The following is a 14224-nucleotide window of genomic DNA, read 5'->3' as shown; positions in this document are numbered from 1 at the left end:
TCACACAGCTGGGATGGGGGGAGCTGCTAGAAACAGAAATGGGGATTTGATATGGGCTTTCTCCAAATCTGTTCATGACGATCGTTAATATTACACAAGGCATCCTTCTATACCAACTTTATTAGTACACATCTTATATGTAAAAGTTATTTGACACACACACGCACTCAAACTTGAAATAGTACACAAGAGAAAAGCACAAGAAACAAGAAAAGTTCAAATCTCGGACCAAATGGTGGTTGTCATCTCAATTGGGATCATCCAAATTTGCTAACACCAGGAGGAAGAGGCGGCACTACCTGTAAAAATATTAAATGGGATCAAACTTGAGTTGTCCTTGAGCAGAAGACCAATTGAGAAATAGGAAAAGACTTGAGTCTATCATTTACAATCTATCAAGATACCTATTTCCCTACACCATTTGCATTAGACCTCAATTTCTTTTCATATTTTTCCCTTGTTATATTGAACTCTAGAATTTTTTGAACTTAAAGTTTCTTTTTTAATTTCACTGGTCTTTGTTTTTTTTTTATTTTCCTCCTTAAACTAGACTCTTAAAGAAGTTGTTCTTCAATCCATTTCTCTCTTCTTCTTCTTCTTTTCTTCTCTTTTTACTACAGTGATTTATATTTGTATGAAAACAATTACCCAGTTCAACGTTTATATATGGTACAGACAAGACAATATTCCTTTCTATTCTTGAATAAGGAAAAAATTCCTTGAATATTTGAGAAAGTTGGATATTTACCTTCAAATGAACCTTGCTACATCATTTGCGAAGGAATTCCAGTTTGATCTTCTTGATATTTGCCAGGACTTCTTTCATGTTCAATCTTTCATTGGGAGTTTCAGTTGTACAATGCAATGCCAACTCCAAAATAGAGGACACACAAAGCAACTTTTTCTGGAAATCAATCTCTTCTGGTTCCATTAATGTGACATCAATAATCTCCTCTGGTGCTGCACGTAGTGAATTATAGACCCAACTCCTCATGCTCAAATTTTCTTTAAACATTTCATCACATGGCCTTTTTCTTGTGAAAGTCTCCATGACCATTATCCCATAGCTATACACATCACATCTTCTAGAAACTAATCCTACTGTTCCATACTCTGATCCAATGTTACTAGAGTAATTAGTTTCTTAATGTGCCAAATAAATAAACGAAAATGATAGGTATATATTTGGAAGATATAAAAACAGTTGAATCTACCTTGAATAGATAAAAATAAAATAAATGAAGGTACAACAGGAATGAAACAAGAGTAAGGAAATTAACTGAAACGATATTACTGCAAGTTTCTTTTTCTTTATGGTCGTATGCATAAATATAGAGTTTGACAGTTATATTTCGATGTTTTCAGTACCATCATTTTCATGCAAAATCTGTGATATATTACATCAAAACTCGCATAAGTACTAGTTAATGTACAATAACACTTTATATTCGATAATGAGAGACCAAAAAGAAAGTTACCTGGTGCGATGTAGCCCATCGTTGCAAGTGTTTTAGTATGAGCAATAGATTCCCCTTCTCCTAATAACTTCACCAGGCCAAAGTCACTCACATGTCCAACCAGTCTTTCATCTAGCAAGACATTGCTAGGCTTTAAGTCACTATGTACAACAACTGTTACATAACCATGATGGAGATATTCCAAAGCAGATGCAACATCGATCATTATGTCTAATCTTTGGATCATATTCAAGAAGTAACCATCAGAATGTAACCACTGCTCCAGGCTTCCATTGGGCATGTACTCTAGAAGTAAAGCTTTAAAATCCAAGTTAGTACAGCTGGTGATAACTTTGGTAAGATTCCTATGGCGAAGGTTGCGTAGAACTTCGCATTCAGAATCAAAACTCTTGAATGCACCTTCAATCTGTAAATTAAACACTTTGATTGCCCTAACCATCCCATTTACAAAGATGCCCTTGTAAACAGAGCCATAACCTCCACAGCCTAGCAAGTTGCATTGGTCGAACCCTTGAGTTGCCCTTTCAACTTCAATGTATGAAATCCTTGCTAGTGTTGTTCTTGCAGGTAAGGATTCGGCTTGAGTTGGAACGTTTCTATTCCCACGTCTCCTTAACATAAACACAACGATTGAGGCAAGTGCCATCAGTGAAGCAACCAATGGGACAAGTATAATCAGTAGCAATTTGCTTCTCCTTGACTGATGAAAAGACCTAGTCATACAAGGCCGCAAAAGCAAATCGCCGCATAACTCTTCATTTCCCATAAAAGATTGAGAGGTGAAATTAAGAAAAGGTCCTTTACTTGGGATTTCACCTTCTAATCTATTGAATGATACATTGAAATGCTTCAGATATCGAAGTGCCTCTAATGATTTTGGAATCGTACCTGAAAGAATGTTATTGGATAGATTCGCTGATTCCAAACTTATCATTTTGCCGAGTGACTCCGGAATAGATCCTTGCAACTCATTATAAGCCAAAGAAAGATAAGATAGATACTGCAAGTCCCCAACTGTGGAGGGAATACTTCCTGAAAGGTGATTCCTTGACAGATCTATGAATGCTATGTGATTCAAGTTACCGAAATCAGAAGGCAGTGAACCAACCAAAGAATTATTTGACAAGTTAAGCTCCAAAAGATCTTTGAGGCTCCACAGACTCATGGGTATGTTAGTGAGCCTATTTGAATTTAGATAAACAGTTCTCAAAGAGGTAACACTGCCAATGCAGTACGGTATCTGACCCGAAATTTGATTAGATGACAAATTAACATAGCCCAACTCCGGCAATTTGCAAAGGCACTCCGGCAAGGGTCCACTTAACCTATTATGACCAAGCCCTAAAATTTGAAGATTATGTAAATTACATAATGTTCTTGGCACTGATCCCGTCAATTCATTGCCGTCTAGGGACAAAGTGATTAATTTACTTAAATTCCCAATTCCTAACGGTATCTGGCCCCTAATTTCACCACCATATAAGCCAAACTGTTCAAGAGAAGTGGAGAGATTAGCAATGGAATCTGGAAGAACACCATTCAGATGATTATACCCTAACCATATAAGTGTTAAAGATCTGCAGTTCACCAATGAAGTTAAGATACTCAGATGCGGAGACCATAAGCTATTATTGGACAATAGCAGATATTCAAGCTGTCTCAAATCCCCCAACGAGTTAGGAATTTTGCCACTCAAATTGTTACCAGAGAGATCTAATTTCTTTAGATTTGAGGAATTGGAGATTGAGCTGGGTATAACTCCACCAATGTTGTTTCCACCAAGATACAAGTGCTCTAGGTTTGTTGGCCAGTAGCCTGGAACAGATGGAAGACTACCTGAAAGGTTATTTAAAGGAAGTGCCATCACTCTTAGCGTAGAGATATTGAAGAGCTCTTTCGGTATGGAACCACTTAATTTATTATTGCTCATAGATAGTATCTCCAATTTGTAAAGATTCCCCATTTCTCTAGGTATAACACCTGCCACATAGAGAATAAAAAGAATCAAATTAATGATATATTTTTAATTTTACGGTTAATTACATTAAAAGGTCTGTAATATGATTCAGTTTCAAATACACATAATTTTTTATGTGTTTAATTTTATTAAATTTTAAAGAAGAGAATATATATGTTTGTTGAAAATCTTTGTTCAGCCTTTGATTATAAAAGAAAATAGACATCATATCATATTATACTAAAAGTGAGAAGCTCCTACCATCAAAGTTGGATTACCGTTTGGCCCTGCTGTAAATTAAAATGTAATAAAACATAAAACATCTAATATAATAAATATTAAATAGTAATATTATCATTACATGAAGGCTCAATCATGTTCAGAAGCATTAAGTTATTTTCTGTAATGAATGAAATCCTAATTAAAAAGGATGAGTGAATAAGAAGCTCATAAATCTTATTTTAATGCTCCACATTCACTTATCTAAACGTGTGCAAGGTAATTCTTAATTAAATAATAATATTTAAGTGTGAGTGAAAAAGAAGTTGAGCAGTTCTATTTTAATGCTCCCCATTCACTTCTCACGTTAAAATGCCATTGTAAAGTTGAATGATATTTTTCTCCTTCAAACAAACACAAATATAATTATAATCATGATAAATATTTTAAAAAACAACAAATGTGGTACATTAAGAGGATCAGCTTTAGGGAGGCTTTTGGTTTTCCCAAAAATAATCTAAGCTTAAAGCAATTTATTTCTTGAGAAATGGATGACGATGGTAGGCTTTATATCATATTTAGAGACCTTACAAATGGTAGTGATTACAGCATTTATTATTCAAATTAAACGTAATCATCCCTTCAGTCCAAGGGAAACCAAACATATACACAATTAACAATGAATTATGAAATTAATTAATCTGTTGTAAAAACCCATTAGATTCTCAATTTAATTTTGATCAAACATGATCCTTTATAAATAGACTTGAAATATTTTAAGTGCTTCCGATGAACATATGATTTTTTTTGTGAGACTAATCTATTCACCTCTTGCAAAAACTAGGAAGTCATTAGTATACTAATTTTATATATTAGTAGAAAGTTTATCCTGAAATATTTATAAACTTCATTATATTACCCTTTAATTGTAAGAAATTTATTGCAGTAACATTTTCAGATGAATCTTTTAAATTCTCATGCATTCTTTTCATCTTCTAGTGTTGAATTTGAAGGGTTGCTTTTAACAATTTAATAAATTATTCATTCAAAGCAGTACATGAACCAAACTCATACTAACCAATTTTCTTTTCGTATAAATTAAGAGAATTGAAAAGTTGCATTAAATAAGTTAATTGAGACTATATTCATTTGACTAATTTAATACAAACCAGATTTATCTAATAAAGCACATTATTCTTACTGTTATAAAAGGCCAAGCAAAATGAAACTTCTCCGTCATCACTATCCAAGAGGTGTTGCTTAAGTATGAACTCTTGATGTTACTTTTGAATATTTTTAGACATTGAACTATGCACATATAGTTGGTGGCTATGCTATACGCCTATACCAAGACCATAGAAGCATGGATATGAGAGGATGACATTGTTGGTGGAGCAAAGAATCTTGAACAAATTTTATATTGACAATCGGTGTGCGTTCATTCTAGCTTAATTAGTGTGAAGAATATAAGATTGCTTTTAATGTAAATGACAGACGGAGTGAGATGTAGGAAGACACAGGAGGGTGAGGTCTTATCACACAAAAAATTTAACCTCTGTTTTCTCTATTTTCATCGGCCCCTCCGTAATAATGATGTATCTTTTATTCTTGCACTTTGTTATTTAGCTAAAATAGATAGCTTTAAAAAGCATTACTCTTTGATAGCAACATTTGGTATACTTTCTTGTGGTTCTGTTTTCCTATCAGAATTTTTTGTGACGCAAGAAAAACAATATACATTTATAATATTTTTTTTCTTCATGTCATGTTAATATTTTTTATATTTCTATTGTATTTTTAAAGTATTGATGAAGTTTGTAATGCAATATATCAAATTAATTCGACATGATTATTTGGATTTAATTATATTTTATAACTCAATTTATTTCATAAAATATATATGTAATGAAAAAATAATTGTCTTTAAATAACAAATTTTCTAATGTCAATTTATGGGTTACAAGTGTAACGCACGTGTCCCATAACTAATTTATTGAAATATGTATCTTTTGTTCTGTTCTTCAATCAAAGGCGTGAGTACAATTTTTCAACAAGAATATTTAACTTCGTTCTTAAAATTTATTTAAATATAAAACTTAAAAATAATTAATTTGTAATTTTAGTTTGTCTTTTAATACTTATATTATTATATACTTAGTTACAAATATATATCATAGGGAGTAAAATTTCGATAGTACAGGTGGTGTAAGTGTTTAATTTTAAATATATACGAAATTGAATCATATTACCTGGGTATTAGTGTAGTTAACCTTTAATTTTACTCTAACTTCTATGCAACCGCTAAGAAAGAGTATATATGGACTTAATAAGTTTATTTGATTGCTCAAATGTATCAGCGCTGCATCAATATATATAGATAATAGTGCAATCGATAATCAAGAACTTCCATAGATGATGCAAGACTAGCCTGGATTATCAAACAAAAACATTTTGCTTGAGAATTACCTGTTAAATTATTGTACAACAAATACAAATGCTCAAGCTGTCTCAAGTCCCCCAACGAGTTCGGAATTTGGCCACTCAATTTGTTTTCATGAAGATATAATTCCTTTAGATTTGAGGAATTGGAAATTGAGCTGGGTATGACTCCACCTATGTTGTTTGCACGAAGATTCAACAACTGTACATTTGTTCGCCAGTAGTCTGGAGCAGATGGAAGACTACCTGAAAGGTTATTCGAAGAAAGATCCATCTCTCTTAGCGTAGAGATATTGAAGAGCTCTTCTTGTATGTAACCGCTTAACTTATTAGAATACATAATTAGTTTCTCCAATTTGTGAAGATTCCCCATCTCTCTGGGTATAACACCTGCCACATCATAGAGAGAAAAAGATCCAAATTAATGTTATATTTTTAATTTTACGGTTAATTAAGTTAAACGGTTTGTAATATGATTCATTTTCGAATACACACAATTTTTATGTGTTTAATTTTTATTAAATTTAAAAAAGAGAATATATATGTTTGTTGAAGATCTTTGTTTAGCCTTTGATTATAAAAGAAAATAGATTTATTGAAATATGTATCTTTTGTTCTCTCTTTGAATCAAAGGCGTGACTATAATTTTTCAACAACAGTATTTAACTTCTTTCTTAAATTTTATAAAAATATATGCTTAGAAAGAATTAATTAATTATATTAATTTGTCTTTTAATACTTATATTTTAATATATAGTCAAACCTCTCTATAACGCACCTGCATATAACACCATCCCTCTATAACAGTCAAGTTCTTTTGGAACCGGTTTTTTTGTTATATTTTACTTCTCTATAACAACATTTCACCTATAATAACATCCAACTTTATAATAATACGCTCTTTCTAAAGTTACTCCCCATATAACAGTTATCTTATTCTTTTGGTAATATAATTAATCATCTTTATAAAAATAGAATATCTTTGATTACCAATAATAAGTGTAGAGATTATGACCAAATATTTAATCATTTAATAAACTATTTATGACTAAAAAAAATCATATGAATATATATATATATATATATTTTCATCATTAATCGATTTTCCTTCGTTATACAAAGTGTGAATAAACTTAGGATTTGACAATTAAAAATGAAAATTAGATTTGATGCATCTTTTTTGCCTATTACAACGAAGTATTATTTAAATGTCAATGCTGTTATAGGTATATAACAGTCATTCTCTATAACAACTGAAAAATTTCGGACCAACAATACTGTTATAGAAAGTTTTGACTAAAATTTCGATATTACAGATGGTGTAAGTGTTTGATTTACACCATCTGAAGGTTGCCAATATCTTTGAGAATCTCACCATATAGATGATTTTTGCTCACATCGAGAGAAACAAGAAATGAGAGGTTTCCCAAGTGTGGTGGAATGGTTCCAAGAATGCCCATGTCCGAAATATTTAGTGCTCTCACCCTACGGTGGCGAGAGCCGCAAGTGACTCCAATCCAATGGCAAGCTGAAGCTTGAGAAGACCAATTTCGGGTTAAGGGATGAGAAGAGTTTAGAGTAAAGCCGTCTTTGAAGACAAGAAGAGCTGATTGATCTGTGGTTATGTTTTTGCTAATGCATGTCTCTAAGAAGTAGAGTTGCAAGACTACTGTAGAAAGAAAGAAAGAATATGCTCTCTCCATGTGTACAATTGACTGGTATAGTAGTATTAGAATTTGTGTAGATTAAATAAGGAATAAAGTATTCACTATAAATAGGGATAAAAGGTTGTTAAGCAATGAATACCTTATTATCAAGGAAAGAGAGCTACTGGGGCCAAAGCAGTGTGGTAGATGAGGGGTTGTAAATTTTGCACAGGCAAGGGACTTGACTTAAAAGTCTTCTGAAAGTTTGCCCCAATCAACGCGGTTAGATTCCATGGAGTCATATAAAACGTGTGGGTGTGCTAGCCCTTTACAGTAAACACCCACACAATCCTCTAAGTAAATTTTGTTAAATGGTTACTCAACTACGTGAAATTATTTAATAAAATCATTTTGATTAGTTTATATCAAATAAAATCACTCTAACTCGAGTTTTCTCTTACAAAATCGCTCTTGTCACTTCCAATAATAAAAAAGATATGACTAAACAAAATAAGTTAATTTTTTATGTAATGAAAACTAAATAATACAATATCAAAAAACTCATATAAAATTAGCTGGATCTCAACATTTCAAAATTGAACTAGTACAAGATTGATGTTTGTTTTGGCAAGAACTATAGTTACTCCTGCAACTATTTTGGCCAGGCTGGCTTGGATGTACAGGACGACCAAACGAGTCATTCAATAGTCATCAATTAAATCTGAGATTAAAAGGACATATGCTGTAATTTAGAACTTTTTTCAGCTTAATTAAATCTGGGATTAAAAGGATATATATATGCTATAATAATTTAGAACTTTTTTCAGCTTCGATAGGATAGTAAACCCCCCTGCATAACCCTCTTACAACCCATTAAAAGATTGGCAACTCGTTTAAACCTTTTTTAGGTAAATACCACTTAACCCCTTAAACTTTTGGATTTGAGAAGTAATGCCTCCCTCCCTTCAGATTTTGAATGGGAAAAAAGCTCCCTTGATCTTTAATCAATCGTTTAATATGAGCTGGTTTTATTTTTTATGTGCAATTTTGTTATCTTTCAATTAAATAGCGAATAACCAGCCCTATTGTTACTTGTTAGAGCGACAGTTTCCGATTCAACAGATCCCAATTTATATATTGTCTTGAGTCCTTGCTGCATCGATTTAATCAAAAAGTTAAAAAGAGTCTCTACTCGCTATGCTATAAAATTATAAATTCTAATTGCTGGTGTCTAGTAAATTCTTCACAATTACATGGTCAGATTTTGTCACTCTTGCTTTAGCTTCTCAGCGTAAATTTTGTTATCATTCACGAGTTTGTCATCTTGCATTTCTATGGCAGTTGTCGCAGATCCTCCTTGTTAAAACTTAAAACTATATTCTTTCTGGCCATTATAATCAGCATCTTTGTTGTATACATTCGCAACCTAAGAGTAGTCACCACTAAAAGTCTAAAACAATCACTTTTGGCGACAATATTTTGAGTCGCCATAGAAATCTTACTAGGCGCTACAAGCGGTCACCACTGAAGGTATCACGTTTTGTGGCTACTAATCATCACGCAAACTCTTACTTATTTTGGAATAAATTTTTATATTAAAATTTACCTTCTTGGTTCTTAAAAATTACACTTATTTTGGAATAAATTAAAAACTTTAGAAAATCACTTAAAAGGGAAGGAAGGAATAATATTTTTATGAAAGCGAACCATATAATAACATAATTAATTTAATCGTTTACAAATCACGTACAAGTAAAAGTACTAATTACACGTAATCAAATGATGAAACACATTATTCATCATACACATTATTGGTCCTGACCAAGCGACGGATATCCATAGGATAAGCATCGGAAGGTAGAAGAGCATTATAAGCTCTGTTAGTGGCAATCCTATTGGCAATCTCAGTGGGATGAAAATTATCATAGAAAAGATAAATCCCTCTAAGCAAACATGGAGTTTCTCCAGGAGCACATTGCCCTTCAGGCATGGTTTCCAGAACTTTACAACATGGACGATTCAACACACTAACGACACCTGAAATAATAAAAAAAGACAAGCTAAAATAGCCGTATAACTGTTCTTCATGTGGTTGAAAATAGGGTTGCAAAATTAGCCCATGAAATATGACTCATCCAATTCGATCAATTTTAGACGGCTAATAATTACATGTCCATTTGTTAATTGAGAATTAAGATCATCTTGACCAGCCTTAGCTCATCTAAAAGTTGAACTGATTTGAGCTGAGTATGTGACTCAAATTGACCCATGAAACACCTTTCAAAATACTTAAATAACTTTTTTATTTGATATGTTATATATAGTTATAATAAGATGAAAAATAAATTATTAGTTTTGTTTGGTAATTAAAAAAAATATCGAGAACACACAAAAAATTAAAACTTGATACGCCATAACTCATTATTTAGTTCATCTTGATCCAGCCCACCTAACTTTTTTAGCAGGGTCGGATAATGGCTTATTTATTGATTAAGAGCCTATCTGGCTTAGCTTAAAAAAAGTGATTTATAAGCTGGTTTGACAAAAAAATAACTTATAAGCCAAAAAAAAAAAAAAAAAATGAGTCACCCCAACTTATTTTTTTTTAGCTTATTCTAAGTATTTTTTTTAACTTATAAGCTGGTTTGCCAAACACCAAAAAAATCAAAAATTAGCTTATAAGCTGGTTTGACCACTTATAAGCCAATCCAAACGGGCTCTAAGCTCATTTTGATCCTCTCAAATCTAAGCTTAAACCACTCATTTGTCATCCTCATTAAAAGTATAAAATAAATATATCACAAAGATTCAATGGAACAAAAAGATTGAATGGAAAAATAAGGGGGAAGAATGTGATGTTTGACATACCAATGACTGATGAAATGCTGTACATGTTTATATATGTGAATTTTGCGTCTGGAAAATTGGTATTAAGATCACCGACTAGAGACTTTAGCTTGCTGTTGAATAGTTGAATGGCATCACTTGTTGAGCCCACACATCTACGTGTATTGTGCTTTTTCATCTCTGCTGGAATGCAACCTACTTGGCCTAGTCCAAATAGGGCAACTTTCCTGGCTCCATCTTCATATAAAGTCTAGTCACATCAACCAAATAGTAGTATTAGCTATAGTAGAAATCTGACCTTTATAAGAAAATTTTACTAATATAAAAAGACAATAATAAAGTGAAAAACTCCAAATTAACCTAAGTGATAAAGTAAGTGAATGTTAGTTCAATTTGTTTTCATCTTTAAAGTTACGAAAATGTCCAAATTTATCGTCGTAGTACTATCTGAAATTACTAAATTTTGTTATCCGTTAAGACTTTTGATCCATTCAGATCCGTATCATTAGCAAACCATATCATATTTTCCCTTACCATATCAGAGCTCCAATATGAAATTAAATAGGTGAACTTCATGTGTCCAAATTTTCCGAGAAAAGTTTTAAATTCACCTCTCTAACTTTTTACTGTTATATGAAATTGCTTATAGGTTGGAGCTCTATTAGGGGCGGGGTCAAGAGAAAATTTGAGACTTTTTCCTAACAATAGGATAACATTAAACCAAAAGTACCACGAAGGGTAAAATTTGGGTCATTTCGTATAGTACGTAGGCAACTTTGACCTTTTCCTCTTATTTGTTTGTCCAAGTTTTCTCATCTTCTATTAACTTAAATATACAAGACATACGAGTAGAATGATGCACAGAAAAAGGTAAATTCTAACCCTCAGGTGTTGTGAATATTGAGTTATCAAGGCAGTTGCATATTCGCTTGGTGTATACAAATCACTTGAGGGATATATTTCAGGCATCAAGTAGTTGTTAATGTAGTCATTGCTCCCTATTCCCACAATGAAAAGGCACTTATTCAAGTGCTTTTTGGCTGAGGTTGCATTCCCCAATAAATCAGCAATACGAGAAATTGTGACTTTATGATTTTCCAATTGTCTGCCCAAGTAAATCCGATCACCCTGAAAACAAAATAGGAAAAAACAAATAAAATCTTTTATAAGTAATTAATTCCTTATATTTTCTAATTTAATATTACCCATTCGTGTCCAAAAGAAAAAATGTGTAGTAAAGGAACTGTTATTGTGTCAATGGATTAGACATGTTTGCATTGGATGCATGGATGTACTAGCACTATGTACTAAAGTACACTTACGAGATGACTTCCGCTGTCATTGCGAATTCCAGCAGAACCAGATGCATAATTTACACCTTCCAAGATCTCACTACCTTCTGCACTTGCAAATGGTGGAATGTAGTGTTCAAAACCTAAGCGTTCCGCTGCAAACATGGAAACATAAACAAGTTGATGTTAATAAAATGAACTAAGTCCAAAATGTCTAACTTAATCCTGAAAGCTACCTTATGTTGTCAAGATGGCCTAATTAAGACGGATTGGACTCCTCTACATGTTCCTTCTCTCCATTTTTCCCAAGTTCTACCTTAGATTTGGAACACATGACATTGATTAGAATTAATGACTAAGATTTAATTTACTAAAACAAGACTCTAATAATGATTTACATAATTAATAACTTATTCATAAATATATTAAAATATTTTCTCTCTCTTCCTATTATACATCAAATATTATATCTTAACTCATTTCCTACTCCGACAAGACAAAATCCCTATTAGGATTTTCACTTTGATTCCAACGAAAAAATTATGGATGAAGCAATTTAACGTTTGTTTTTTATTTGGACTTCACAGAAAAAAGTTACATGGCATCGCTATAATTATTTTTTATTTGGACTTCACAGTGAAGATTGTATATGGAATATGCAAAAATTGTTTTGGCTCAAAGACATGAAATAAATGGGATAAATAATCGGGTAAACTGATAAGGAAGCAAATAGATAGAAAAAGAAAAAGTAGAAAGAGAGAGACAAGTTTTTAACATATTTATGGACCAAGTTATTAATTATTTAAACTACGGTTAGAACCTTGTTTTACTTAATTAAATCTTAATCATTAATTATAGCTTTTGTCATGTGTTCCTAATCTAAGCTAGAATTTGAGGAAAATGAAAAGAAGATAAATGGTGAGGAACCGGATCCAATTAAGACTAGCTTTATAAGGAGACAACAGTCTATATTCAACAATGTGGGAAATCTAATAATAAAAAAAAAAACTAATTAGAAACATGGATGGATCTGGCTATAATATATACCATGTTGAAAAAATAACTGGAATTAACTCGACTCAGAAGTTAACTTATGAGGTGATGATGCATGTTCAAGACCATATAAGTAGATTACTATGTTAATTCCCTCGGAAATAGTCTAGTTTCTAGTTAAAGGGTGGCTGAAATAATTAACTTTGTGTTTCAAAGACTAGATATCAAGTAAAGAAACATTGAAGAAATCAATAGAAATGGAAGTTTTAATTAGTAACAAGAGAAGACTACCTAAGAAGTCTGCAGTATTGCGGCCATTGGTAAATCGACCTGTAGGACCATTAGGGAAGTCAATCCCATAAGGTGCGTAATTAGCCTTTGCCGTTGTGTGAAGGTCGTTGTTATTTCCATTATCAAGTAATGAGTCTCCAAATATGAAGTAGCATGGTACTTCTGGTGCACCTTGAACAAATGTTTTCAAGTTCAAGACTAGATATATTGTCAAAACTATCTTGACATAACAAGCCATTTAATGAGAATGAGAAGAAGAAGAAGTTATATAATATAGTACAATTGGAATATCTATAGAAGAAAAGAAGAAAGAACTGAAGATGGAGCAAGTGGATGGTGAGGGACGAATTTTTGTAGGTGACTATGGAAAGTGAAAGAGAAACTATATATATAGATTACAGAAGCAAGGAGTAAAATATAATTTGTTAAAAGTAAAAGGAGCACATCAGATTGGTTTAATTATTATATATATATATATATATATATATATATATATATATATATATATATATATATATATATATATATATATATATATATATAGAAGCAAGGAGTAAAATATAATTTGTTAAAAGTAAAAGGAGCACATCAGATTGGTTTAATTATTTTATATATATATATATATATATAGTGAGGACTTTGCTATGCCCGGACCCAAACTCAAGATATAAAAGTAGATATTTTAACTAAAGAAATATAATTTGTGTTAGTACAAGTGTACACTAACAACAACAACCACCACCATATATCCATTGTAGTCCCACAAGTGGATAGTTATATGAAAGCAAAATTTTTATTTCATTACTTTAATATTTTAACTTCCATTTGGATGAAATTATTTACTTCAAATCAAATGTGGAGCCAGAATTTGACATTTATAACTTATGTATCCTAATTTTCTGAAGTTATTTAGTTCTAAATAAATAATCTATATATAGTTAATGAACTTTTAAGACAAATACATAATTTAACTTGTGCAGTGGATGAAGCTGCTCCTCTCTTAATTAGGAATTAGGGGTTCGGCCCGAGCCCAAACTCAAGATATAAAAGTAGATATTTTAA

General features: G+C 31.9%; 3 protein-coding genes across 3 annotated transcripts; all 3 read right to left on the bottom strand.

The window, feature by feature from the left end:
- Positions 1 to 90: 90 nt before the first annotated feature.
- On the bottom strand, positions 91 to 3450 carry LOC132625231 (probable LRR receptor-like serine/threonine-protein kinase At3g47570). Its single transcript, XM_060340085.1, has 3 exons — positions 1479 to 3450; positions 749 to 1113; positions 91 to 299 (listed from the first exon to the last, which is right to left on the bottom strand). Exons 1-2 carry the CDS (start codon positions 3439 to 3441, stop codon positions 770 to 772), a joined length of 2307 nt encoding a protein of 768 aa, XP_060196068.1. The 5' UTR covers positions 3442 to 3450; the 3' UTR covers positions 91 to 299; positions 749 to 769.
- A 2416-nt stretch (positions 3451 to 5866) lies between these two features.
- On the bottom strand, positions 5867 to 7820 carry LOC132625233 (probable LRR receptor-like serine/threonine-protein kinase At3g47570). The gene is made up of 2 exons (XM_060340087.1): positions 7469 to 7820; positions 5867 to 6483 (listed from the first exon to the last, which is right to left on the bottom strand). Exons 1-2 carry the CDS (start codon positions 7794 to 7796, stop codon positions 6008 to 6010), a joined length of 804 nt encoding a protein of 267 aa, XP_060196070.1. The 5' UTR covers positions 7797 to 7820; the 3' UTR covers positions 5867 to 6007.
- Positions 7821 to 9428: 1608 nt separating this feature from the next.
- Positions 9429 to 13559, bottom strand: LOC132625232 (GDSL esterase/lipase At1g29670-like). The gene is made up of 5 exons (XM_060340086.1): positions 13163 to 13559; positions 11909 to 12033; positions 11469 to 11714; positions 10608 to 10836; positions 9429 to 9776 (listed from the first exon to the last, which is right to left on the bottom strand). The coding sequence occupies exons 1-5, from the start codon at positions 13398 to 13400 to the stop codon at positions 9532 to 9534; spliced, it is 1083 nt and encodes a 360-aa protein (XP_060196069.1). The 5' UTR covers positions 13401 to 13559; the 3' UTR covers positions 9429 to 9531.
- Between the last annotated feature and the right edge of the window lie 665 nt (positions 13560 to 14224).

Source organism: Lycium barbarum, chromosome 12, assembly GCF_019175385.1.
Source record: "Lycium barbarum isolate Lr01 chromosome 12, ASM1917538v2, whole genome shotgun sequence".
NCBI classification, from domain to species: Eukaryota; Viridiplantae; Streptophyta; class Magnoliopsida; order Solanales; family Solanaceae; genus Lycium; species Lycium barbarum.
The sequence above is the reverse complement of the archived record's forward strand: the minus strand, read 5'-3'. Positions and strand labels throughout refer to the sequence as shown.

Coding starts and splice junctions, on each gene's coding strand:
- LOC132625231 (XM_060340085.1), bottom strand. CDS start 3,441: ATGGGGAATCTTTACAAATTGGAGATACTATCTATGAGCAATAATAAA. Junction 1,114..1,478: donor GATGGGCTACATCGCACCAG/GTAACTTTCTTT, acceptor ACATTGGATCAG/AGTATGGAACAGTAGGATTA.
- LOC132625233 (XM_060340087.1), bottom strand. CDS start 7,796: ATGGAGAGAGCATATTCTTTCTTTCTTTCTACAGTAGTCTTGCAACTC. Junction 6,484..7,468: donor GAGCAAAAATCATCTATATG/GTGAGATTCTCA, acceptor ATGATGTGGCAG/GTGTTATACCCAGAGAGATG.
- LOC132625232 (XM_060340086.1), bottom strand. CDS start 13,400: ATGGCTTGTTATGTCAAGATAGTTTTGACAATATATCTAGTCTTGAAC. Junction 12,034..13,162: donor CAATACTGCAGACTTCTTAG/GTAGTCTTCTCT, acceptor CCATGTTTGCAG/CGGAACGCTTAGGTTTTGAA. Junction 11,715..11,908: donor ATGACAGCGGAAGTCATCTC/GTAAGTGTACTT, acceptor TTTTGTTTTCAG/GGTGATCGGATTTACTTGGG.